Source organism: Verruconis gallopava (assembly GCF_000836295.1).
Source record: "Verruconis gallopava strain CBS 43764 unplaced genomic scaffold supercont1.15, whole genome shotgun sequence".
NCBI lineage: Eukaryota > Fungi > Ascomycota > Dothideomycetes > Venturiales > Sympoventuriaceae > Verruconis > Verruconis gallopava.
Genome location: NW_015622151.1, coordinates 256,577 through 282,086, shown reverse-complemented (window position 1 = coordinate 282,086; position 25,510 = coordinate 256,577). Strand labels below are relative to the sequence as shown.

The following is a 25,510-nucleotide window of genomic DNA, read 5'->3' as shown; positions in this document are numbered from 1 at the left end:
TTGGACATCCCGGACATTCGGTAAAACTTGCCGCAATAAGCTTTCTATTCTTCGTATGTTGTACTTGCCATCGCACATCTGCTCCTTTGGCGACCAAAAAGATCTCAACCCGCCAATATTCTCCTCCTTAAGGAACGAGGTAGAGATAATTCTGAACTCTGATTCTTGACCAGACTCGTGCTCTGGAAAAGTTCTTCATTTCGCGACCGCGACCGCAAACCCCCACATTAAAACGCACAAAGCCATGCCCAAATTCAAATCAAGCCAGGAATGGCTTGAACAGTCGGCATTGTTGCTTAAAGCTTATCCGACGACTGCATGTGTCTTCTCAAGCTGTTCAATGAAGAGCTGGTGCTAATACTACCTACCAGACAAAAATCACCGCGAAATACAACCTCCCAAACCCTAAAAAACCACTGAAATCGCGAAAACGAAAGGCACCTGCTGATGACGAAGATGCCACCAAGACAGAAAATGAAGCTCAGACTCGCCTTGCAACCCTTGAAGTGCGAACATACAACCCAGAGGCCGGTGTGGTGCTTAAATATTCCACAACGAGGGGGTGGGAAGTAGGACGGCTCATGGCGAGTTTGGGAAAACTAGGGAGACATATGGCTGCACTACCTGAGCTCGCTGAGGATGCAGTTATGCCGGATGCAAAAGAAGAGGGAGTCGGAGTGCAGACGCCAGCAACAGAAATGGCTGGTGAGAAGAGTAAACCATCGGAAACGGAGGGAAGGGGTGGTCTGGGCAGCGGAGGGGGGAAGAAGAAAAAGAAGAGCAAGAGGTGAATGAGGCGGAAACTCAAACATGAATCAGGATCGAGCCATCTTCTGAACGGCTAGAAATGCTGCTCAAATGAAGGCACACTCGTCTCTTCGACCAGAACGAACCGAACCCTTCCATCAAGGTCGGGTAGCGGGTATGATTAAAGTCACCGGAAACGGGGGCAAGGTGTCCACCAAAGGACGACAAAGATCAAGCACAAGTCATGGTATCATGAAGGTTATGTTCAACTATCCGTATCATACAACAATGCGCCCTGGCAGAACGCTTGGATATCATAAAAAATCCCTAATCGTACAGATCCTCTCAATGTTCTTGTGATATAGGCACTATTACGAGCCTTCTTCGAATAAAGCCTCCGAAGCCTCCAAACCTCGTTATGAACGATAGCTAGACATAGTTCCTGGCATTGCGACCATCCGTACCGTGCATTCTTCGGGTCCCGGCAGCCTTTAGGCCAGGTCGGCGGGTCAATGTACCTCTAAGTTTCATCATGGCACCGGAGACTTTGTCTCCTAAGGTGGCATGGCGTTTGTGGTGGTGGACTGGAGCCCCAGCATGGTTGTGCCGTGTTCGGCGAGTAGTTGTTGTGGTGGTTGTTGTAGTTACAGTCTTTCCCCTTCCGGTCAGACGGCCCATGATGCCGCCCCCGCTGCGACGTGTGGTGCGTCTTGTCGTGACCATTGTGTTGTTTTGGTAGTAAGAGGATGATGGATGTCTTCAAATTTGGTCTTGGGTTGCTTTGTGGAAGTTGAATTGATGAATGAGTGCCATTTAATAGTGCGACCTTTCGCTTGTTTAAGTACATAATTTCTCTTCGAAATTCTACATCTCGACTCACGTCAATCCAAGTAGCACACAACCTTTAAATCAAGAATTCTTGCGCTGGTTACCTGATTCGTATGGAGATCTTCCCTAGAATATCACACAAGCCACAAATTGTACGTCACAGTAAGCTTGGCGGTGTTTGATCAACCAATCAGCGGTTCCCCGGTGACGTATCCAACTTCAATGTGGCTGGAGTTGTGTATCTACGAATGTTGGAACAATGATTGGGGGTAACTCTTGTCTCGGCTGTCGCACAGCCTTAGTCGCTATGCGTTCCGAAGGGAATATGGCGGATAACGTGAAGGATTGTTGTCCACGTGTTTCCTAGGTGCTACAAGTTGATCGATTCCTCTATCTTCGAATCATTGCCGCTAACGTTCTAATCATCTTGCCAGTCTGCTTTCGTAACCCAGCAAGATTCGCTGAAGGTCTCTGAGAGAAAGAAAGAGAGGAACAAGGAAAATGCTCATAAACTCCCCAAATGCCCAATTTGTGCAGAATATTTGCTCTTACCATTAGATGCCGCCAAGGCACCTCGATATACGCAGGGCTTTGGGCATCAGTCTTCATCCCTGTGTACGCGATTCTATTCACGCACACTCGCATGACAGATAATAGGCATCACCTTATATCGAGCGGAGCGTTGAATGCCAAGAGCTCAATTAAAGCGAGAACTTCTGCACCATCATTGTAAATCGTGGCGCCTCAAAGTGCCGACTTTCTCGAACCCCTGTAATCCAGTTCTTCACCGGTGCTGGGGACGGCGAAGAACTTACGTTCTCTCTGCTCATCAAGCAAACGGCTCCAAAATGTGAACATTCAGGCTGCTTATACTCTATGATAATAACCTGGGTTGCAAAATCCCAAGTTCAGTAGCTTGACGCATGTGAAATTGTAGAGAAATAAGCACGAAGGAATGCCATGGTATTGTGCGGAAATGCGTTTCGCCTTGTGATTGATGTCTCTTACCTGGCTGGAACAGCACACCTGGAAGCTGACAAACCAACCAGATGATCCCGAATCGCGCGCTTGCAGAAGATTACCTGTAGAAATGAAGCCTTGGGCCGAAATCCTGGCCGAGAATTAAATTCTTAAACGTTCAGCGGAGATGCACACTACTTCTAATGCATCTTTCACTTTATCGTTCCAATAAGTTAACGCCATTTCACTTGCGAAAATCTGGCTTCGACATCTCTGGCTTGTTCCAGGTTACGGGGGATATGGCTGCCATGATGTGTCCCAAGTGTCAAGGAAAGGGTAGGATCAGCGTAAATTGTGAGGCCTGCGAAGGAGATGGAAAGATACAAATTCGAGAGACGTGTCGCTGCAGAGGCCGAAGCCCATGCAAGTTATGTCATGGAACGCAGCAGATTCTAACGTTGCAGACCTGTGATTTATGTGGCGGGACCGGTGCAACTCTTGAAGAATGCGATACCTGTGAGGGCGAAGGTGTTGTCACGGTGTAGGCAGAGAGATTACGAGGTAAATACTGCATCGGCAAGTCGTTTTTATGTGTCTGATTTTGAGTCTACATCAATCCGCAATGCACCGTTCTTTCCTGACGCCAGTTCCCACCTGGACTCGAGCTTGGCTCTTGCTTCAGACGAGATCACTTTGGCATGCAGATTTCTCATGGCCACAATTATACGTCGTAAACGCCTCAACAATACGAACCGCAGATCTTGTAAGTTTTAGATCCAAGTGTGTATGGTGTGAAGTATCTAATCGTCTAGAAAGCGATTCGAAGTAGTCTGACGAGCCATGCATTCGACTACGGGTACCGCTATGAACTCGACTAACAGCGTTTCATTTTGCCAAACCATCACATCGACGGCACTGTTGGCTTCCTCTTTTGCTATAGAGAACTTATAGCTAATGAACTACAGGCTTGGTCTAAGAGACGTGGTCGTGGATCTTGATGGACACACCATGTCAGCGACTCAGTATCCTACTGTTACCACTGGTTGGTGGGAAAAGCAGCTCCCAGACGGCGTCCACACATGGGTACCGATTGTGTACACCCAGACATTTGCTACGACTGCTCTTGATCAGCTTGCGTCACCTATAAGCGGGAAGATTGGGCTCGGGAATACAACAGCAACGGCGGGTGATGGATTTGAAGGTGAAGCGTCAGCTCAAGTGACAAACTCTGCAACAGCGGTAAGGATGACATATGGGGCCAAACTCAAATTGATGGTGGCTCTGGGTCTGTCTGTGATTCTGGCTGGTGGATCTGTCGGCAGATGGTAGAGACGAAACCTTTTTGCGCACGCGGTTGATACGCTGTCTATACCGTACCATCTTGCTTCATCCTCTGCGCTCTTCACAACAGGAACCGTTTTGGATCGGCCGGAGATTTTCCCACTAGATGGCTGTAGCAGATGGAATCGGTGAGCTTAGCGATGAAGTTGCAGATAGTAGGATAGGAGCCTGATCGATAGCACTCTAATTATAACAACATATACGTCTCATGATCGGTTCGTTGGTGGAACGACGCCAAGCTGCTCGGTGGCCATTCACCCAGCCTGAGGAAACGCCACAACGCTAAGAGGCGGGCGACCAAGCGCCTGTTCCTTGCACGGACGTGCGCAGCAGCCATGAGCGTTCATGTCACACAGCGACTACAATCAACAGACCTGCCAATGTGTACAATCCCAGTCTTGAGGCTGCGCCTGTTTTGCATTGCTGCGCCGTTGGAAGAACAAAGCACTTCGCATCACTCTACACAACCGTCTGACGTGTCCTGTTGAGCGCCAGAAGTCAAAGAGTAATGAGCATGAAAATCGTGTCAAACGGTTAGGCTGCATGACCAAAGGCTACAGATCGCCGGTTTTCCGTCAGACTCTAGGTACGCTACAAGACGACTCAATTGCGATAGCTTGGTTCTCATGAACGCCTATACTGACAAACATCCATCTAGACACCACCTCCAGCACTCTCCCCTGCCACTTCAATGGCTGCTGACGACAGCGAATCACAATCTGGTCACATCCGGCGGCGAAGCATCTCAAACCGTGAACATTTAGATGGTCATGAGCCAGATGTCTCGACACCAGCATCCGCATGGCATGATCACGGATTTGGTGACCTAGGCAGAACACGAGAAACATCAGAGACGACGTCGACGACTTCGGGCACAGATGTCGTAGCCCGTAACCCAAGCACAAGCTCTCACGAACATGCTTCCAGGACTGTACGCTTCTCAGAAGATGTTCAAAGAGATGTCGAACTTCAACGGTCCCTCTCGGACTCAGCACCTCCGAAGGGCGGCGCACAAACTTCTACAAAACAAGTACGGCGGCCAATTTCTGTAAACGTCAATGTAGACGATGCGCAAGCGACGAATGCTTCACGGATGCGCTCGCCACCCGTAACTCCACTTTCTCCCGGAGGCCGAAATAGAGGCTACTCGTTGCGAAGAGTCATCTTCCACCGTAACATGCTGGACGGAGCTGCGGATGAATCGCTGATTGAACTGCAAGAGGCAGGTAGTTCGAATAGCGGTGTGCTAACAAGTCCTAGAACGGTCAGGCCGTCTGCAGATGGGAAGAAATCTACGGACACTACAATCGTCATATCGCCCGTCGAACCTCCGTCTACAGAAACTTTGAAGCGGGACAGAAAGGATGGTTTAGGACTAGCCGGACTGCCACACTATGAGAACTGGTTGAGGCAGCAGAAAGACAACAGCCTTCTGCGAAAGCTCAGTCCGAAGCTCCAGAGATTTCGCAAGATGATATTGCGCATTCAAGAGATTCCACCAAGCAAAGACGGTAGACACGTTCCCTTAGATGCGTCGCGGACAAAACCATTGATCGACGAGCGAACCAACAAAGAATACACTAGCAACTGGATCCGGTCGACAAGATATTCTGCATGGGACTTCGTGCCTAGACAACTGTTTGCCCAATTCAGGAAACTCGCAAATTTCTACTTCTTAGGTGTCTCAATACTTCAGATGATTCCAGGGCTGAGTACAACTGGAACATACACAACGATTGCGCCTCTCATGTTCTTTGTCACAATTTCAATAGCAAAAGAGGGCATAGATGATCTGAGGCGACACAAAATGGACAAAGCTGAGAACAATAGAGAGGCACTCGTCCTCCATGCATATCAGCCAATAGAGGATGTTCTCGAAAGGCAGGCTTCAGATGAATCGAATCTCCGGCTACAAGTAAACGGACCATTGCATTGGGCCAAAGTCAAGTGGCATGACCTGAAAGTCGGCGATATTGTAAAATTGAAGCGAGACGATCCAGTACCTGCCGACATGATCCTCCTTCGATCTGCGAGCGAGAACAACATTGCTTATGTAGAAACCATGGCACTAGACGGAGAGACGAACTTAAAAAGCAAGCAAACTCCCGCTCCAATTGCGCCATCCTGCAGCACCGACGAACAACTCGCCGCGTGTCGCGCCGTGTTTGTGGCAGAGGACCCAAACGTGGACCTTTACAAGTTCGAAGGACGGGTAACTATCGACGGCGTCACATCACCACTTACTAACAACGAGATCATATATCGAAATAGTATTCTGCGAAATACTCCAGAAGCCATCGGTATGATCATATACAGCGGTGAGGAGTGTAAGATCCGCATGAATGCAAACAAAAACCCACGGATCAAAGCACCACGCTTGCAAAATTTGGTCAACAAGATTGTCATCATCATGGTCATCTTTGTGGTTTCACTCTCGTTGTTTAACACAATCGCGTATCAGATCTGGAAGCACAACGAACGAAATGCTTTTTATCTAATCGATGCCAATGTTCCGTTCTACCAGGTTTTGATCTCATTCATCATCATGTTTAACACATTGATCCCGCTGTCGCTTTACGTGAGCATGGAGATCATCAAAATAATCCAGATGCTGCTCATGAACTCCGACATCGACATGTATGATGAAAAAACGGACACACCATTCAGGGCTCAAACGTCGACAATCAACGAGGAACTTGGGCAGATCAGCTATGTTTTCTCTGACAAGACGGGCACACTGACCGATAACGAGATGAAGTTCCGGAAGATAAGTGTAGCCGGTACGGCGTGGTTACATGACTACGATCTAAAAGATGAAGGCAAAGTCCTATTGAAGCATAAGAAGAGAAATAAAGGCAAAAAGCCAAAACGAAAGTCGTTAGCCCACGAACGAAGAGCGTCAACCTTGGAGCACGGGTTTTCTGTAGCTACTGAGGATGAGCCATGCCATGAGGACGATGACACTGGACCAAAATGGAAATCCTCCGCACGGCCTAGCAGGCAACAAAATGTACAGCTTCGGACTAGAGATATGGTGCAGTACATTCAGCGCAAGCCGCACACTAGCTTTGCCAGGAAGGCAAAGATCTTTCTGCTCTCCATTGCTTTATGCCATACGTGTCTGCCCGAGGTCCAGGAAGACGGTACAACAGATTTTCAGGCTGCTTCTCCAGATGAGCTTGCCCTTGTTAGAGCTGCGCAGGAGCTAGGCTATTTAGTTGTTGATCGCAACTTGGGTAAGATCAAGATTCGGCATCAACCCAGCACAGAACCAGAAGAACAAGTTGAGGAAATCTTCGAAGTTCTAGACGTTATCGAGTTTTCTAGCAAGCGGAAGAGAATGTCTGTTGTTGTTCGCTTTCCCAACAAGAAGCTCTGTGTTATCACAAAAGGCGCAGATTCAGTAATCATGCAGCGTCTGAAGCTGGCAGGCTTGGCAATCAAGAAGGTTGCGGAGATCGAGGCAAAAGAGAACAAGCGCAAGAGTATGGAAGCTTCTCTAGTTATGGCAAGAAAGAACAGTGTCCATGTCGAGCGAAGTGGTAGCTTTAGCAGATCCAGCATGTCTCTTGGGCGACCGAGCTTATCAGGACGAAACGTGGGACAGAGATTGCAGCCTGTACGAGACGAGCTTGATCACTGGCTTCGGGAGAGAGAAAACGATGTTGATATGTCTAACCTTGTTGATGACAACAGCGATGCCTATACACCCCGACCATCCGCCAATCTGAGCCGAATGTCGATGGCTGTCTCAGAGCCTCGCAGCTCCATACAATGGGATGAGGAGGAGGAGCTTGTGGAAGAGACCATGGTTAACGATGAGCCTGCGGTCGTTGAGAGATGCTTCCAGCATATCAATGACTTTGCGACGGAAGGTCTTCGTACGCTTTTATATGGCTATCGATTTCTCTCTGAAGACGAATATGCTGGTTGGAAGAAGATCTATCTCGACGCGTCCACCAGCCTTGAGGATCGTGAACGCAAGATTGAACAAGCCAGTGAATTGATTGAGATCGATCTTGATCTTGCCGGTGCGACCGCTATTGAAGACAAACTTCAAGTTGGAGTACCTGAGGCAATTGATAAGCTTCGAAGAGCAAATATCAAGTTGTGGATGCTCACAGGTGACAAGCGAGAAACTGCGATCAACATTGGCCATTCTTGTCGCCTCATCAAAGACTACAGCACCTTGACCATTATCGATCATGAGTTGGGAGAAATTGACAGAACCATTGGTTCTGCACTTATCACACTCAATACAGGCACAATCGCCCATGCCGTGGTCGTGGTTGACGGCCAGACGCTAGCAATAATTGAGGAGTCTAAAGCTCTAGAGAAGCTGTTCTTCGATCTTGCTATCCTGGCAGATTCTGTCATATGTTGCCGTGCTAGTCCGAGTCAAAAGGCGAAGCTTGTGAAGGGAATCCGCAATCGTGTAGAGAATTCTATCACGCTGGCTATAGGCGATGGTGCCAACGACATTGCAATGATTCAAACGGCACATGTTGGCATTGGCATAACAGGAAAAGAAGGTCTCCAGGCTGCCAGAACTTCTGACTACGCAATTGCACAATTCCGCTTCCTAACTAAGCTTTTGCTGGTCCATGGACGGTGGAATTACATCCGCACATGCAAGTATATCGTCGGTACGTTTTGGAAGGAACTCCTATTCTATCTCACCCAAGCTCTTTATCAGCGATGGAATGGCTATACCGGCACATCCTTATATGAGAGCTGGTCGCTTTCCATGTTCAACACTCTATTCACATCTTTGCCCGTGATTTGTATGGGGGCGTTCGAGAAAGACTTGCAACCGAGTACGCTGATCGCGGTTCCGGAGCTTTACACCAAGGGACAACGAGATGGGGCCTTTAATTTCCCGATCTTTTTTGGTTGGATGTTTATGGCCAGCTCAGAAGCCATGATAGTGTATTTCTGCATGTTTGCACTGTATGGAAAGGCGATTTTCCTGCTTGATGGAAGCTTGTTCCCGATGGGACAACTCACATTCTCTGCATGTGTTATCATCATCAGCTTGAAGATGCAGTAAGTCGAACTCCCTTACCTGAAATCCCACGGGATAACTGACTTTGATGTCTAAGACTTGTTGAAATGCATAATAAATCTATACTCGCTGCTGGCTCGCTTATCCTCTCGATTGGTGGTTGGTGGCTCTGGAATATTATACTTGCAGCGATCTACAACAGAAAGAACAAGATCTACGACGTGCGCGACGCACTCTTCGACACATTCGGACCGTCTGGTTTGTGGTGGTTAACACTCGTTGTCATTATCTCAGCGGTGGTTGTTTACGAATTTGGCGTTTCTAGCCTACGAGCAGCTTGGTTTCCTACTGATGCAGATACCTTTCAGACGCTTGAGCAGGATCTGGACATCAGAAAAAGATTTGAAGAGGCTTCTGCCTTGGAGCTGCAGCATGGCTGGCAGCAGCGAGGATTGAAGAAGAAAACAAGTCTTGAGCTTCAGCGTGAAGAGGAAGCAGCGCAGAGGCAGATAGAAGAGCAAGAGAAACGCGAGGCTGAGGTCAGAGAAATTCTAAGAAGCAGGCCAGATGGGCCTGTAAGTGAGGTTGCAAAGCAACAAAGCGAAAGATTGAGTATGCAGAACGTCATGGATGAAGTTGGACGAACCAGCATGGATATCAGTGAAATACTGAGCAAGAGATTTGGGACCGTGCGAAAGGAATGAAATCTCAAATGACCGAACGACAGAACGATTTTTTTTTCTGTTCATGGCGGTACGCGCAATCAGTTTATAGGATTATCATTATACCACAGCATGGATGGTGTTTATTGCACAGTTGCTCGACGCATTGATTCACAATAGTTTGTTTCAGTTTCAAGGATTTGACGGAGAAAGCGGGAGCTGATGCAGAAAATCTTCCATCGAATCATACTCGACTCTTTCTACCCTTATGAACTCACTCCTTTGCGGATCGACGCAGATAACCGGAAGCGCTCATTGGATATATTGGCCGAGATACGTTTGTCTCGAGAAACGCGTGTTGGTGCCCTGCGTAGTTGAATTGCCCCGAACGAATGGACGACTGCTATTTCACTGTCTCCATGCACGTGCTGTACAAGATCACAAGTATGCACTTGTTATAACATGTTCGAATCTTGCAGTGATCGCCTTGTTGGCTAGATCGCTAGCACATATTGTCTATAGACTACACAACATATATACATTATGGCGAAACGCGTACCTCAATGTAGCTTGCTATGATCATCCCTTGGCCATGGAGAGACTTGCAAGTACATCCACACCCGGTCAAGATGGAATCATTATGCATCAAACGAATGCGACAGCCAACGTCAAAGTCTTAGTCAGTGTCGCATAGCAGACAGTATTACAGCACAAATGCTCTGTCAGATGATTACTGCCCAGGAAAGAAGGGGGGCGTCTTAATTCGTCATCAACACACCCGTCGACAGGAAAGTCGCTACCGAGTCTTGGTGTTTGATGAGGAAGCAATTTTCGCCCACGCGCAGCAATTATCAAACAGCTCAAGGGGCTGCTGATCCGTCGCTAACTGGAAAGGTATGGACACGCTGATGGCACGCGATCTGTCGATGCTCAAAGATCTGTTCTCGGTTGTGCGCCCTCGAGCTTCCTACTCAATCCGAAGGAAAACCAGGTACGGAGGCGAATGAAAGTGAGCGGCTCACGTCAGTCGCATTCCGCCGGAAGCTCGAAGACGCATGGCAAGGGGCGGGCCGGAATCTTTTAGCTTTGAGAGAACGCATCCAAGGGCCCGCTCTTCACACCGACCATGCGCCGCCTCGGTTAGGCACCTTGGTTTGCTGCATACCTCCTGTTGTGGCAATGGCCTCGCAAAAGGCGGAGTCTGATGCTCAACACCACAAACTTGGAGGATCTGATAGCACGTTTTTCTTGATTGGCTTCGCGTTATCTCCCACACCAAGTGATATTGTTGTCGCGTCAACGCTGGCCTGGTACCACAATGGGTTACGTGCACCAGGCTTTTCCGGCAGGGAGAGCACACACCACCGTTGATTTCCACAAAACGCTGTCCGATCTGCCAAATTCTTGCGGACCAAAACCATTTTTCTTCGACGATGCTCTTCGTGTGCTGACATTCTGCGGAGCAGTGGCTCACGCGAGTTAATGCTCTAACATCCTCTCTCCACTACCGTTCCCTCATCTTAAAAAACCTTGTTCAAAACCATCTCCCCAGTTTATTTGCTTCCACCAGTCCAGCCGACTATTAGATCTCAGACCGGGCCTGCATTCCACGGTCCAGAACAGAAGGTTCACCCGCAATAGCCAGCAAGGACTCCTCGGGGGCCGAGAAAAGTTTTCGCCTCCCGTTCCTTTCGAGTAAGGGAAAGACCTTCAATTCGAGCGAGTCTGGGGTCACCCGACCGGGCTGGCTAGCAAATTTTACCCACCAAGAAAATCCACGCTTTGGACCCTTTTCCAGCGGGAGAGACCAAACAAAAGCGATCGGTTGCCAACACAACGAGAGTTGCGAATTTTCGCAACCAATATGTCACCGAACCCTTTCACGCTGGTCAAGTTGGCGTTTAGCCCGCACAAGTGGAGCACGAGAAGGTCGTCATCGGTACAATCTATGCGACCGAGAGAGCAATGGGAGTTGCCTGTGCCGGGTATCTATGAGTACAAACCAGGACGAGGGTGGTACCTGGTTGAGTATATCGAGAATGCAGATACCGGATCCGTCTCTGATCTGGGGACGGCGACGACAGCTAAGCATGAGCGATTGCCAAGGAAGGTCGTCTACTGTAAAGTACTGCATCGTATGATGTTTGAGACGGAATACGAAGACCGTCGACGATTTGAATATGTCAAAACAAACTCCAGCTTCGACGTTCAGCAGTTGGGCTTCTTCCGTCTGGACGACAATGTCACCTACGTAAGGGACCTCAACGTTTGTGTTCTGCAAGACACATCGCTGACTTGATCATAGGTACCATGCTGGGACAGGTTTGGACACTTCATTGAAGGGCCGTACGAACGCTGGTGCGTGGACCCGACGACAAAGCGCATGCGTCCTATGAAGTTCCAAGACGCAGTTATCGAGGGTCAAGAGAGAGAGAGCCGCCGCGACAGCTGGGAGCGTACGCAGAAGCAATCTGTGAGCGATGTCTCCGCCCCTTGTAGCGTCTGCTCATCCCCGAGCGTAACCAGCCTTCGAAAAGCGAAGTATGAGGGCCGCGATAGCATCAGCACAATTGCGACGAACAGCAGGGCCCAGGGAACCGCGTTGACTACGCCATCAAGTGGCGTCCTGACGAGTCAGACCACCAGTGACGAGGTCAATGCCGAAGCATTGCACGCTGAGCTCATGAAGCTACGTGATCCCTAAGAGGACTTATCAACTCCCCCATCTTCAGCGTATGATACGACACTATGATTTCCAGCGTGCATCGTGTCGGCGCATTTAAAACAATGACGTGACAGGATTTGCTTTAGGCGTCATGTTTTGGTCGCTATATTTGAAGGTTTGAATACAACACGATATCCATAGAGCGTTTGAAAAAAATATTCAGGGACTACGATTCTTTTTTTTTTTTTTTTTTTTTTCTCAAAGGACTGTGTTGGGCGTTTTGGGTTAAGGAAATACCTAATACCGCTGGAAGGTGATCCAGAACTGTATACATACATGACCAATCACAAAGTATATTACGCTTGAACTTGTTTGCTTGCTTTATCTTCAAATTTATATATTTGCTTAAATTTTTTTTGACATTCTACGGAACGCTTCATTACAATTGGCTGCTCAAACAGAATGCTTACAACGCGATAGAAACGGTAAATTCCCGTCGTGATTCAACCGGTTATCAGCAGAGGCTCCATCGGACGGCGCGGAACTGTAAAGCCCAGATATGTTTCTTTGCATTCTATCACAGATCTAACTGCCTTTTATTTTCCCATGGTTAGGAAAAGCCTATCGCCGACATCACCCAACCCCGGCTTGATCATACCCCTCTCATCCGTCTCCGCATCGCAGCCACCCACATAAACCTCGACTCCGTCCCAGCATCCGGCAACTCTCCTAATACCATCTGCGGAGCACAAGATGCTGATAACCACAACCTTCTTGACCCCATAATCGCGCAGCGTGTCGACGGCCGCCATTGCAGTCGCCCCCGTTGCTATTATGGGATCCACGACAATGGCAAGATCAGCTGGGCCAGGCGTATCCACCGCGGTGCCTGCAGGCGTCGCGCTGGAGACCGAATGCGCCGAGGGCTTATGGTACGGCAGATTATTGTAATATTCGACTGGCTGCAGCGTGCTCCTCTCCCGGTACAGGCCCAGGTGGTGCACGGGCACAGGGTAGGGCAGCAAGCTTTCGAGCGCATCAACCATGCCCAGGCCAGAGCGCAGAATCGGCACCAGCGAGATTTTGGAGGGCGATATGGCGGTTTTTGTGTACGAGTATCCCAGAGGAGAAGCGTCAGTGCCGCCCGGACGGGTGGTCAAACAGTTGGCGAGAGCTTCTGATGCTACAAGCAGGGCGATCTCGTGGATTAGCGCCTTCACCTCGCGCGCGTTTGTGGAGGATGAGCGCAGGATGGACAGCTTAGCCTGGACGCAGGGGTGTGTTGAGATGTGTGCGTTTGGCGGTAGTGAGGAAGCCATAGCGGGCTGCTCTTCTTTCGTCGTGACAGTAACCTTGGCCAAACTGAACTCGGGACAAAAGGACGTTCCGCACCAGGCTCTTGGCTATGATTCCTTGGAATGGACGGGTGTTGGGAGATTGCGTACGAGAACCCTTTCCTCTCGCACTTTTGTGCTCACTCGACGGTACGTTGAGGCAAGCAAGGTCGAGTTTGACAGATAGATAAGTCGGAAGCGGTGAGCTCCATTTGCTAATCAGTTGGGGTCACACATGTCTGGTCCTTACAGGAGCTATGACCAATGCCAGTCCAGTCAGTCTTCGTGCTCAGTCTGCGTCGACGGAATCTGGACGACGCGCCCAACCACCACCATTTTTTTTTTTTTTTGCACAAATCGCCTTACCTGGCCTCCGTGTCTTTCCCTTCTTAGGCACACGCAGATTCATGGCCATCCTCCGGCCTCGTGGCCTTGGCTTTGGGCCAGCATGCGAGACGGAATGGTCGTGACGATATGCAACTGTGGGTACTCTACTCCACCATACTCAGAACGCGAGTCCACTTCGCATGGCGCCCGCCGGCCTGTTTGAGAGCCTCGTTCGAGTAAACGTAGGAATGTCAAAAAAATGGTAGATATTTCGACTCTCCTTTTTTTTTAACTGGTTGATTTTTTTTGGTGGCGCTAGCCGAGGAGCAGCCCGCGTTCGTCCCCCTGTTGAGCGCAGTTCCTCAGTCAAGACGTGCATGCGTTCGACAGCAAACCATCCAAGGGCCACCTGCTTCGTCGCAGCAGCTAAAACTTTAAAAGTACTCGAACCTGCAGCAGCAATCGTTGACATACATAGGAGTCGTCATGCTCAACGCAGGGGTGAGCGGTTCATAAAAATGGCCACATACCGAGCAATGCGGATGGATCACTTCATAAACAAGTCTGAAGGCATGCACTCCTTGCATATGTGGATGCCAGTGTGGAGTCTTGTCTCCCATCAGTCGATGAGCTCTGCGCCGTATTGACGAGGTGCTTCCATCTGCTCTGTGCATCTACTCTGGTACTGGGTGTACCATAAATCTCCTCACTCCCTTGGACCAATCCCAGAATTTGGAGCAAACTCAATTTTCTTCTAATACTCTCATTCCCTTGTTCTCTGTTTTCTTTGCATGATACCCGACCCTAGTCACTCCTTATACTGCTTCGTCCTGCACCACTGTTGGTTACAGCTCTGCTCCACGGTATACCGAGCTACCGAGTTCTGTCATGGTGCATTGGGTTTTCTCTACGTTCGGCAAGCAACCAGTTGCCAGTCCTCGAAATTCTCGCGTGCTCGTTCCCACGCCATCAGCTGCCGTCGTGGAGCCGAGCGGAAATATCATTCAAGTTGACAATCAGCAAGAAACGATCATTGCCTCGCCGAAGAGCCGCAGCCCGCAAGATATCGATTTCAATTCTCAACGTGCCTCAGCAGGATCTTCTACGTTAAACGCCGGGAGGTCCCGAGCTCAGACAACCGAGAGCACGCAAAGCGTAAGCCATAATATTGGATCGTTTGGAGAGCCGGCTGCTTTTGGTCCTGCAGGTTTCTATTCCAGAAATGCCCTTGAGCAGCCGCAGAGAAGAACAAGTCTTGAAAGTGGTGCTGACAACGAGCCACGGCCAAATTGGCCACTTCCGGAAAGCATCTTAACATGCAATGCCACTCCTCCTTTGACTTCAGCTGCTAACCCACCTGGTGGGCTAAGAGGAGTTGGACATAGAAGATGCCTTAGTAACTCGAGTCGGAGAGAAACCAGTTCGAGTATAATGCTGCCCAACCAGGAATTGTTGCGATCCAACTCAGAGAGAATTGGACACAGCCATGAAAACCTACGGTCAAACTCTAGAGCACATACCACGCCATCCTATTTTCTAGAAAATTTGACGGAAGTTGCTGGTCCTCCACAGGGAGGAGGATTAGATGAAAATCTCATCCGACGGCAATCGTCTGGTCAGACACTCCTTGCTTCTCTCCCTGAGCAGCCAATTCACACACCGTATCCGCCGGAAATTCTTGTTCAGGAACGAACGAGCAGTCGTAGAGCTCCAACCATCACGTTACAATCTAGCAATTTGCGAGATGTAGACCCGGGAATGTTAAGACCAAAGAGCAAGGGGAAACTGCGGTCGGAAGCCAAGTCAAGAAGGTTGCAAGAAATACAATCGTCACAGCAGACTTCACTTAAGCCGCAAGATCAATGCAATCGGCCTACGGGGTCGAGGAGCGGAGATACGGATGCAACGGCGCTACCAAGATTCCTATACAATCAAAGCAATCTTGAGGAGCAGCTTGAAGCCGCACGAATCTTTCAGAGCTCTAGCCCTCAGCTCTCAGTTGTGTCCGTAAAGAATGGTGTAGCTTCACGGCTCGCCACAGAGCTTTACACATTCTCATATCTCATCTTCTTCTCGATACTGGGCACTCTCGCCCGGATCGGTCTTCAAGCTTTGACCTTTTATCCTGGAGCACCGGTTGTGATTTCAGCACTCTGGCCAAATTTCGCCGGTTCCTTCCTGCTTGGTTTCTTTGCAGAGGACAGGCGACTCTTTCGTGAGGAGTGGAGTTCACATAAGCCGCAAATACCGTCCTTCGACCCAAAAAGAAGAGATATCACGTCATCGCCAACGTCTGAAAAGTTCTGCTTTCCGAAGCGTAAAGGCCATCGGGACGAAGATCACCCTTCGCAGGTGCTGTCGCACGGGAAGGTGAAAAAGACCATTCCGCTTTATATTGGTCTCACGACAGGCTTTTGTGGATCTTTCACATCTTTCTCGACGTTCATGCGCGACACCTTTCTTGCGTTGTCTAATAATCTCCCAACACCAATCAACCACACTTACCCACAAGGTTTTACTCTTCCAGCCGCAACCGACACGGTCCAAAGACATAGTGGATACTCTTTCATGTCCACTTTGGCCGTTTTATTGTTGACTGTTTGTCTTTCTGTTGGCGGACTACAATTCGGTGCACATTTGGCAATTTTTCTCGACCAATATATACCAACCATCCGCTTCCACATCTTACGCCGCTTCATCGACCCCTTGTTCGTCTTCCTCGCCTGGGGAGCCTGGATTGGTGCCGTGATCATGACTATTTGGCCTCCTGATCGATCAGCAGGCCCAGGCGGCAAAGACATTCAGGATGTGGAAACGTGGCGCGGTGAGGCACTGTTCGCTTGCGTTTTCGCGCCTCCTGGGTGTCTGATGCGATTTTATGTCTCCGTCTTTCTAAATGGTCTCAGCGTCTCTTTCCCCCTTGGCACCTTCGCAGTAAACGTATTTGGCACGGCTGTCGAGGCCATGGCATTCGACCTACAGCACATTCGGATCGCCTCACTTGTCGGAGGTGGCCGTTTGCCTTGCCAGGTGCTTCAAGGCATCATGGAGGGGTTCTGCGGCTCTCTAACGACTGTGTCTGCCTGGGCCGCCCAACTTAGCGGCCTAAAAAGGCATCATGCCTACGTCTATGGCCTTTCAAGCCTCGTTGGTGGTCTTAGTCTCACAGTTGTAATCATGGGAAGCGTACGCTGGACAGTTGGCTGGGGCAATCCCGTGTGTCTGGCTTAATGTCGTTTCAAACGGCTCATTTAATAGACCTTCCTGTTTCAGTTTCGCTTCTAATTTACGACGGTTTTTACTACATGCCAAAAATATGGACGATGCTAATGTGCCATGTGGGGAATGATTTCGAGGGCTTTCTATGTTCTCTATGCATGTACAATATATCCTTCTCCAGCTTTTTTCTTTATTTGTGCGCCAGATATTCCTTGAATTATATCAAGTATACAATTTTCGAGCTGAATTGTGAATTGCAACTTGAGAGGCATGTCACATGATCTTCGTACGGGGAGATTTTCAACAAATGGGATGCTTTTCTTTCTCACACGTCTGGATGCACGCGGAATTGCACGAAAATCAAACAAATATTGAACAAGCTCCAAATTATTCTATGATCGGGCATGTGTACAACACCAAATAGGGTACCTTTAACAAAGTGGTACTTCCTTTCAATATCTCCGCAAATATACATATGCACTTGCACAGTTATATTAGCCTCTGCGGCGTTAATTTCTCGGTGGCTTCTCCCATGAATCTGCCAATGCGGATTTCGCAAATCCTGGGAAAAAAGAATTCTTTCTGTCGTTCGTTGTCAGATAAAAGAGCAAAATCGCCTCGTATCTGACATGCTCTGCACGCCCGGAGCAGACCAACGTTTCTGTGGAATCGTGCACATATGAAGAGGTCTCGCACGACCGTCTCGCAATGTACTAAAGGCGTGGAGGTCGTGCAAACGGCGCTCAGGCATCTGGCAGCCAGTAGCTGACCTTGCTCTGTCCTTTGTTCCTAGCAATTTTCTTGACCACCGTCTTCCCACATGCCTGGGTGCTCTTCACGTGAGTTCCTCCACACGGATACACTTCAGCACCGACAATCTTGACCACCCTGAATTTCTCGCCCGGTTTGACGCCCATGGCCTCCCTTACCTCGTCGTTGGGGATGAGGCGCTCCAGACCCTCCTTTCTGAAATCGTCCTCGCTCCACCAGTCAATTTCAACTGGCATGTCGGCCTCGATATACTCGTCAACCTTCTTTTGGATGGCCTCTTTATGAGAGCCGGCGATGAGGCCTGCGAACTCACACGAAGCCGAGTCTGGAAAGTGTGACGCTTTCAATTCGTCGAAGCCTTCAACCTGCTTCTCAAGCAGGTGTCGAACCGCTGCGCCTAGGACGTGACCAGCGGTGTGGTACTTTGAGTACAACAACCTCTTTGCGCCATTGACGGTCTGCAAGCACTTTTGTCCTGCCTTGAAAAGTGTCTCGTTGCTTGGTTGAGCAAACTTGCCAAAATGCAGCACAACGCCCGGGTGGGTGGTAGAGGTACGGACAGACAGGACGTCAAAGATTCCTGTACCTGTAATCATGCGACCTACATCTGAGGGCTGGCCTCCGCCCTGGGGGTGGAATATCGTCTCATTGACGATAACTGCGCAAACATCCTCAGGGGCGTTCTTGAAAAGTATTTGGTCGTCCTGAGAGAGTTCACTGAACGGCATGCAGGCCAGAATCTCTGCATCGTGTCTGTAGAGATCGCCATTCCGTTGGAAGAGCAAAGAAGTGGCTTTCAAACCATCCATGACGGGCTGAGCGGCCGAAATGTTCAAAGATGGGAAGATAAAGCCACACACTGGAACACCCAAGACTGCACGAAAGGAATGTGCGCGGTATGCAGAAGAGGTATATTTATTTTTCTTTTTCTTGAATGATGGTCGTCTAGTTCCTTTTATACTGCAGGATAAGGCAGCAACAGTACGAAAAGGGTGATTCAACATCAAAACATGGCACAAAAAAAAAACTGTTCCTGCGCCCTACGGCTTTACGACATGCAGAACAAGCCAAAGATTCGGGAAAGGACTGGGAGATATGAAGCTAGTGCAGAAACAAACGTCTGAAGAAAACGAATGGAGTTTCTTTTCATAACTAGATGGATAGGAAAGCCGTGAGAACAGAAAAGAAAGCCCGCCGTTGTGAGGTCACGTTCGACAATCAGCACCTAATAGGTCATGATCTCCGTCTCTGCCTGAGGTGCTAGAACTAATGATCGTGACCTCATCCGATCGCGGCCACGACTTCCCGTTTGGGGCTGATAAGCAATTTGGCACGGCCGAGGCCGACTTGCTGTTTCGAGGGCGCTTAAGGAGGGCAACGACATCAGCAGCTGAAGTCAACCTGGCTGACTGCTACTTGCTCAGCGCCTCCCTTCATGGCAGCGGACTGCATTGAGACCACCGCCATTGCGCCAGCATGAGCGAGGAGTCCGGGTCATCGGAAACGGTCGTCGGCGCGCCTGTCGAAGAGAGGAAGAATGTTTGTCTACTACTACAGCTACCAGTCGAGCTTCGCTTGCAGAGTAAGCACCGCAGGCTCTGGGACCCCCATCCCTTTTACAGAAATTATGCTAACGCGTTTGGCGCAGTCTATCAGTATCTGCTCACGAGCTCGGAGGCGCAGCTCGCGACGCTGCGACCGCTCACGACGAGAAAGCACCTCAGTTCGTACTTGATCCCGGCGCTCAACATCCACCCCAATATACTGCGGACCTGCCGGCTCATCCACGAAGAGGCGGGGCCAATCCTGTACAAGAGCAACACGTTCTGCGCGCATCCTACACAGCTGACCGAGTGTCCGTTTCTTGTATCGTCGGATCGGGTGGTCCACTACTCCAGGTTCAAGAGCAAGATCAGAAAGTGGTACATCAGCTTACGGCTGGACATTGATTCGCGGCTGAAGGCCAGCGAGGTCGAGGCCGCGTTCACCGGCGTCGATAGCCTCGAGATCGAGGTCTGGCAGGCCATGTTCGCAAGCGCGGACCTGCGCGTCCTGAAGCTGTTTGAGGGAGTCAGAGATGTGTCCACCGTCAAGATACATGGCAGCGTGAGCAGAAGGTACAGCGATTGGCTGGCTCGGTGCATGACGAGCTGCCCTGGCGCACACATCGAGCCGTACGTTGACGAGAAAGACTGGGACGCTTGGACGCATGGGAATAGATGAGCATCTCGATTTTGAGTAGACCGCAGTGTTCATTCAATATTGCAGACGCTATGAATTTGGTATTGACGAGAGAAGCTCTTTTCGGCAAGAGTTCATTTATATGGATGTTGTCATTTTCAGGGCATACGCTTGCATTTGGCGGGTATCCAACCAACAGAACCAATCCCATGTCTGTCCGTTGATGGACGGTGCAGGCGTGGAGCGCAAAAGAGTGACCACACAATCCCTCAGGTATGAATCATGGTGAATACTGTACTTTTTTGCAAGATGTTCGAGAGGATTCTAAATTATTTCCATTCTCGGGCGCCACGGGTACTATTCGTTCAAAGCTGTCGGAACCTTCGGCGCTCACGTTTCCCAATGGAATAAAACGAGGCCCAGTTACAAAAACAACCCGAAGTGTTGGCCGACGTCATCAACGCACGGATGCTGTCTCCACAACCAGGGAGAGCAACCCACTTTCACCTCTCAAGACGTCAGTCGTTGGCTGACGCTGATCAGCGCTCTGCTGCTGGGGGCAGACGCGGCAAAAACACTGATCATCGCTGATGGCGAAGAGAGAAAGGGTCCCTTCTCTGCGCTTTTAAGACTGGAATTGGCCCGCTTCTCTAGGCGTCTCCGCTGTTTAGACAAAAGAAGAACGACCCAAGCATCGGTCAAGGTTGCACAAGCCTTCTCTTTCTCGCTTGAGCAAATAGGAGAAGTGAAGTACAAAAAAAAAACTTCGTTAAGAATTTGCGAAGCACAGATCAGTCGCAACCGGAACCAAAGACGAGAGCACACGATTCGGTCTTCCAAGGACGAAAAAAAAATGTCGAATTCGAACTCAGGCTATGTTCCGCCCCCGTCGACGGGCCACGAAATCGGCGTCATGTTCGGGTTTATCGGTGAGTGTCCGCATCCGTCTTGCTCATCTCTGCCTCACGGCGGCACGTCTTCGTCGCTAACGCGCGGGGATCCCTTTTTCCCGCTCTTTCTGAAGGTGCGTTCCTCCTCGCCATGATCTTGTACGGCGTCTGGTTCAACCTGTCCAACAAGAAGAGCCTTGCGCGCGAGAACGAGCGGTTGCGGACCGTGCGACAGCAATTTGGCATCTCGACGGACGAGAAGCCGAGGGCGGAGAAGACAATTTCGTAGAGCTTAGAGCGAGAACGTCTGTGTTGCGGAAAGGGCAATTTTTTTTTTCTTTGCCCCGCATGACGATCGTCATCATGAAGCTTTGCTCTCCGGTGTCATTGTTACTAGGGCTATTTGGGAGGAGCGAAGATGCGCCGAAACATCTATACTAGAATGTGCACGTAGCGTGCTGTTTATAACGAGATCATGTAGCATCTTGCGTCTTGAGACCAGGTTAGAGACGCTGATTCTGCAAATGCGAAAGGTTTTTCTCCCGTCGCCTCTCGATGCCCCCAACATTAGTCGTAGCACCTTCCTACAAAACTTGCTCATCTCTAAGATCGTGCCCCGTCTACGATCTTGCCTCATCGAGCCTGAATTGCTTGAAGAGGGCACGTATTTCGTCCTTGACTGACTCCGTGGCAAAGATCATATCCACAACATTCTCCGCGAGCGTAATCAGCTCTTCCCTCGACATCCCGAAATGCTCAGCCGCAAGGTAATACTCGTTCGACAGGGTGCTGCAAAACACGCCTACATCGTCGGTGCAGAGCGCGATCCGCTTGTGCCCACAGTCCTTCCACTCACCAAAGTGGTGGTCCCCGAATGTGCCGGTGATCATCTTCGCGTGCACGTTGCAGCTCAGGCACAGCTCGAGGCCGATTTTCTTTTCCGTAATCATTCTCTTGAATTCGTCCTTGACGTGGATGACGTGCCCGAGACGACTAGGGTTCCACGACAGGAGCATTCGCAGTTCCTCGTCCGAGGCAGACACTTCTGCTTCTGCGAAGTGCAGCACGATGTTGAGGCCTGCGATGCTCGCCTTGTAAAAGACGGCACTCAGGTGTGCTATCGATGTGACTGAAGGATCGCCACACAAATCGATACCAACCACGCCTCGCGATTGAAATTCAAGGGCTATATCGACAGTTTCTTTGGCCTGGGCCAGAGAATTTCTACGGTCGATCGAAAGAATGAGTCGAGTACGCATGCGGTTATCCTTGTTGCGTTCATACTCCTCAATCGCGGAGAGCACGGTCTCGACGTAGCGACGTCTTGATATTGTGTATTCTGGAATCTCGCGCGGTGTTGTGCGGAGCTCTAGGTAGACCACGCCATCTTCTTCGAAGTCTGCAAGTACGCGAAGAGTGCCTGCATCGCCTGTCAATTCTATTCACGCGCCGACGTTAAGCAATTCAGACAGCGGGGACATCTGCGGAGCTCCGGCCATGTGCCTGAACCGCTGAAGACGGTCCTTGAATCCTACAGGCAAACGTACTCTCATGGATGCTAGGAATGTCACTGACGAGTCTATAAATGTACGTGTTGAATAGCGGAAAAAATCTGTTCTTTGGACGTCAGCGGATGTTCTTTTATCGAACACATCATGTAAGGGCAATCAAAGATGCGATGCATAGATAGTATAGTCAGAGCACAGTTCGAGATAATACGCTGACTATCGTCTCGTCTAAGCATGCATCGAGCACTCGATTCAGATCCGCGGGGCATATAGCCATCCATGTCAATATATAAGCCTTGGATATATTAAGGCTAGGACGTCACGTCACTCAAGACCGATGATTGGCTCAATGGGAGGTCACACTTTTTGGGCCGAGCAGAAGCATATCCAAAGGAAATGTCTTCGAGAAAGGTCACGCCCACCAGCACGGAATCGACGAGCAAGGACACGTTCCGGTGCAAAGGTTCAGGGTGGAAAGATCGCTCTGAGCAGGAACGGGAGCATTTGTTCATGAGGCAGTATCGAACGAGGTCAGCCAAGCGAGACGGCCACATTCCGATTGCGTCGCCACAGCGGCGGCGCTGTGGAAGGATAAGTTTCGATCTAACGGCTGCTCTTTTGCGCTGCTTGAGACTCTTTTCTTGCATGTTTGATCGATAGGTATCCTGCGTTGCACGCAAAATTCCGGCTTCGAAGCAAAATCTCAGGGTTTGAGGGGAGGAGGGGGGGGGGGGAGGAGCCCCCTCCAACAGGCGTTGTCCCTTGAACCTGGAGGAACTAAAGATAGCAATTGAACAGAGAGGTCGTCAATTACAGGTCGTCGATAACGCGTTCTACGTAGCGTATGGCGACACATCGCAACGGTGAGACGGTCGCTGTGCTTTTTTTTTTTTGTTATTCGTCCCAGGGGGGAGGATGAACGCGACCGATGTTTTGGAGCCCAGGCACAGAAACAGAGGCGCGGAGCAAAAGATGGGAAGTCGAACGCCGGGGAAATCTGGGGCTCTACCATTGGCGAAATGCAAGATGAAGGTGCCTTGACTTTTTACGGGCTCGCCTAGTCATTTGGCAGCCGAGGGACCAAGGCCATGTCTTCTTCATCCAAGGATGGCACGCAGGGAAGCAAGCACACACACCCACACCTGCTCCTACACGCACCAGGGGGGAAGACCGCGCAGCGCAGCGAACGGGACCGACAAGCCGGGAAGACGGAAGGGAAAAAAAGTTTAATCCTCGATGCCGTGCAGAAACATGGCGAATGGAGGTGGAAAGAAATAGGAAAAATGCTTTGCGTCGAAGCAGCTACTCACGTTTTTAGATCATAGTCAACCTTGGAGGGCGGAATGGCGACCAACGGATCTGGGAGGTCAAGCTCCGGCTGGGCTTCCTTTTTGGCCAGCCAAATGTCATGCAGGCATTTTCGGCTGATGCTCCCGCTAAGATGCGCGTGAAGCTAAGCCGGAGTGTTAGCTGACGCCCGTTCGAGGATGTGGCCACTCTGTGGAGAAAGGGTGGAGAGAGAGAGCTGGGCGACTGTGCTCTGAGCATCGCTCGAAGACAAAGCTTTGAGGGCGGGAAGGAAAGGGGCAAAGAGTGAGGGAGGGGAAGGGGTTAGGATGAGGCAGAGGCTGTTTTTGTCTCGTCGTACGAACGATGGCTACGACTGAAGCAGTCGTGGAATCAGGCAAGGCTTACCTCAATCTTCGGAAGTTTGTTCACGAAGGGACGATCAACTGGTTGGCGCTTGGCCATAGCGGAGAGACCGAACTGGGCAGAAGGTTAGCGGCGCAGAGGGGTGGCAAAGCAACAAGAGGAAAGGGAAAAAGGCTGGCTGCAGCTTAGAAACGGGCAAAGCCTGGTGGCGCTCGAATAAATGCGGTGCAGGTTTGGACGGGCTGCTCCAGGCTGGCCGTTTTGCAACAAGAAAGGAAGCTGGCGAAGCGCAGTCGTAGCGTAGCCGCAGTAGTGACCGGTGCATACAAAGAAGGGAACGAGAGAGAGCGAGAGAGAGTGTGTGTGAGAGAGATGGGCGAGTAGAGAGAGACCAGGGAAGACCACAAAACCGCTGGGTGGGCGCAGAGCGGGAAGGGGGTGCTGGTACTTGTAATCCAAGGGTCATCGTCCAGGGCAGAAGCGATCGAGCTCGCGGCTTTTTTGCTGCTTGGTTTGTTGGGCTGTCGTTTGACGTGGAGGATGATTGGCCTTAATTAAACGCGTTGCTACGGTAGTATGTGGTGATTTTGCGTTGTGGTTGTGGGGGTGGCACTGAGCGCGGAAACGCAATTTTCTCAGCTTTGCGTTGGAGAAAACAGCAACACACGCCATCAGAGGGTACGGCGGGAGCACGGCCAAGGCCAGAGCCTATGCGTTCAGGCTGCAGACCGGCTCCTCTTGGGCACCGGTTGGACGTTTGGATGGGATGAAGAGGCAGATGGCGAGCGGGGCCCGGTGTCAGGCAATCGAATACGTACGCGCACGGGTGCACAGGCGGAGAGCGTACATGCGCACACACTCTCGCCTACGCGCAGAGACACATGTACCTACTGTGGTGTCCGTTGATCCGCGAGATGCGCGGCGCGCAGATGGCCCAGTTCGCCCCGGGCTGCGTCAGGGCCATTGCCATTGCCATTGCCATTGGCGGTGGCGGTGGCGGTGCCGGTGCCGGTGCCCGCGCCCGAGTCAACGTGTTGGTGTCAGTGTCCGCGCGCGTATCGGGCGCATGGCTTGTGGACGGGCGCAGCAACAGCAGCCATGCTGGAGCTACAGCCAGCGGGCAGTCGCAGAGAGCAAGCGCAGCAGCCGTCCTCGCCGCTGCGTGGCCCGCTCTGCTGAGCGTCCCACTGGCGGCTCTCTGCTCGACCGGCCGGAGGCGATGCAGGCCTGGTTTTGGCGCAGCCGCTTGGCCGTCCGCTGGTGTCTGCGAGAGCGAGAGCGGGAGCGACGGCGAGGGCGAGCGTGCGAGTGTGCGCGCCTGCGAGCGTGCGTGTGCGTGCGTGCCTTGCCCGTTCGGGAGCGCAGCCCTAGGCCGGCAGAGATTGGCCCAGCGTCCCAGCTCGTCTCTGCTGCTTTGCT

General features: G+C 50.7%; 10 protein-coding genes across 11 annotated transcripts; 7 read left to right on the top strand and 3 right to left on the bottom strand.

Moving 5' to 3' along the window:
- Positions 1-62: 62 nt before the first annotated feature.
- Positions 63-1,248, top strand: PV09_05069 (uncharacterized protein). Its single transcript, XM_016358532.1, has 2 exons — positions 63-316; positions 372-1,248. The coding sequence occupies exons 1-2, from the start codon at positions 245-247 to the stop codon at positions 789-791; spliced, it is 492 nt and encodes a 163-aa protein (XP_016213633.1). The 5' UTR covers positions 63-244; the 3' UTR covers positions 792-1,248.
- A 1,848-nt stretch (positions 1,249-3,096) lies between these two features.
- PV09_05068 (uncharacterized protein) lies at positions 3,097-4,068 on the top strand. The gene is made up of 2 exons (XM_016358531.1): positions 3,097-3,298; positions 3,352-4,068. The coding sequence occupies exon 2, from the start codon at positions 3,490-3,492 to the stop codon at positions 3,862-3,864; it is 375 nt and encodes a 124-aa protein (XP_016213632.1). The 5' UTR covers positions 3,097-3,298; positions 3,352-3,489; the 3' UTR covers positions 3,865-4,068.
- A 149-nt stretch (positions 4,069-4,217) lies between these two features.
- On the top strand, positions 4,218-9,993 carry PV09_05067 (uncharacterized protein). Its single transcript, XM_016358530.1, has 3 exons — positions 4,218-4,462; positions 4,535-8,922; positions 8,979-9,993. The coding sequence occupies exons 2-3, from the start codon at positions 4,568-4,570 to the stop codon at positions 9,583-9,585; spliced, it is 4,962 nt and encodes a 1,653-aa protein (XP_016213631.1). The 5' UTR covers positions 4,218-4,462; positions 4,535-4,567; the 3' UTR covers positions 9,586-9,993.
- A 962-nt stretch (positions 9,994-10,955) lies between these two features.
- Positions 10,956-12,465, top strand: PV09_05066 (uncharacterized protein). Its single transcript, XM_016358529.1, has 2 exons — positions 10,956-11,794; positions 11,849-12,465. Exons 1-2 carry the CDS (start codon positions 11,408-11,410, stop codon positions 12,245-12,247), a joined length of 786 nt encoding a protein of 261 aa, XP_016213630.1. The 5' UTR covers positions 10,956-11,407; the 3' UTR covers positions 12,248-12,465.
- Positions 12,466-12,632: 167 nt separating this feature from the next.
- On the bottom strand, positions 12,633-13,777 carry PV09_05065 (uncharacterized protein). Its single transcript, XM_016358528.1, has one exon. The coding sequence runs from the start codon at positions 13,525-13,527 to the stop codon at positions 12,805-12,807; it is 723 nt and encodes a 240-aa protein (XP_016213629.1). The 5' UTR covers positions 13,528-13,777; the 3' UTR covers positions 12,633-12,804.
- Positions 13,778-14,757: 980 nt separating this feature from the next.
- PV09_05064 (uncharacterized protein) lies at positions 14,758-17,100 on the top strand (the record flags this gene model as incomplete). Its single annotated transcript, XM_016358527.1, has 1 exon — positions 14,758-17,100. One exon carries the CDS (start codon positions 14,758-14,760, stop codon positions 17,098-17,100), a length of 2,343 nt encoding a protein of 780 aa, XP_016213628.1.
- Positions 17,101-17,448: 348 nt separating this feature from the next.
- On the bottom strand, positions 17,449-19,045 carry PV09_05063 (uncharacterized protein). The gene has a single exon (XM_016358526.1). The coding sequence runs from the start codon at positions 18,861-18,863 to the stop codon at positions 17,832-17,834; it is 1,032 nt and encodes a 343-aa protein (XP_016213627.1). The 5' UTR covers positions 18,864-19,045; the 3' UTR covers positions 17,449-17,831.
- A 290-nt stretch (positions 19,046-19,335) lies between these two features.
- On the top strand, positions 19,336-20,082 carry PV09_05062 (uncharacterized protein; the record flags this gene model as incomplete). The annotated part of the gene is made up of 2 exons (XM_016358525.1): positions 19,336-19,441; positions 19,508-20,082. The coding sequence occupies 2 exons, from the start codon at positions 19,336-19,338 to the stop codon at positions 20,080-20,082; spliced, it is 681 nt and encodes a 226-aa protein (XP_016213626.1).
- Positions 20,083-20,893: 811 nt separating this feature from the next.
- PV09_05061 (uncharacterized protein) lies at positions 20,894-21,219 on the top strand (the record flags this gene model as incomplete). Its single annotated transcript, XM_016358524.1, has 2 exons — positions 20,894-20,969; positions 21,065-21,219. The coding sequence occupies 2 exons, from the start codon at positions 20,894-20,896 to the stop codon at positions 21,217-21,219; spliced, it is 231 nt and encodes a 76-aa protein (XP_016213625.1).
- PV09_05060 lies at positions 21,158-24,768 on the bottom strand. 2 transcript variants are annotated; one of them, XM_016358522.1, is made up of 5 exons: positions 24,540-24,768; positions 24,134-24,205; positions 23,749-23,891; positions 22,478-22,542; positions 21,158-22,350 (listed from the first exon to the last, which is right to left on the bottom strand). In XM_016358522.1, the coding sequence occupies exons 1-5, from the start codon at positions 24,555-24,557 to the stop codon at positions 21,551-21,553; spliced, it is 1,098 nt and encodes a 365-aa protein (XP_016213623.1). In that variant the 5' UTR covers positions 24,558-24,768; the 3' UTR covers positions 21,158-21,550. The 2 variants fall into 2 exon arrangements, with proteins under 2 accessions (XP_016213623.1, XP_016213624.1); XM_016358523.1 differs by having other exon boundaries at positions 24,134-24,768.
- Positions 24,769-25,510: the final 742 nt, after the last annotated feature.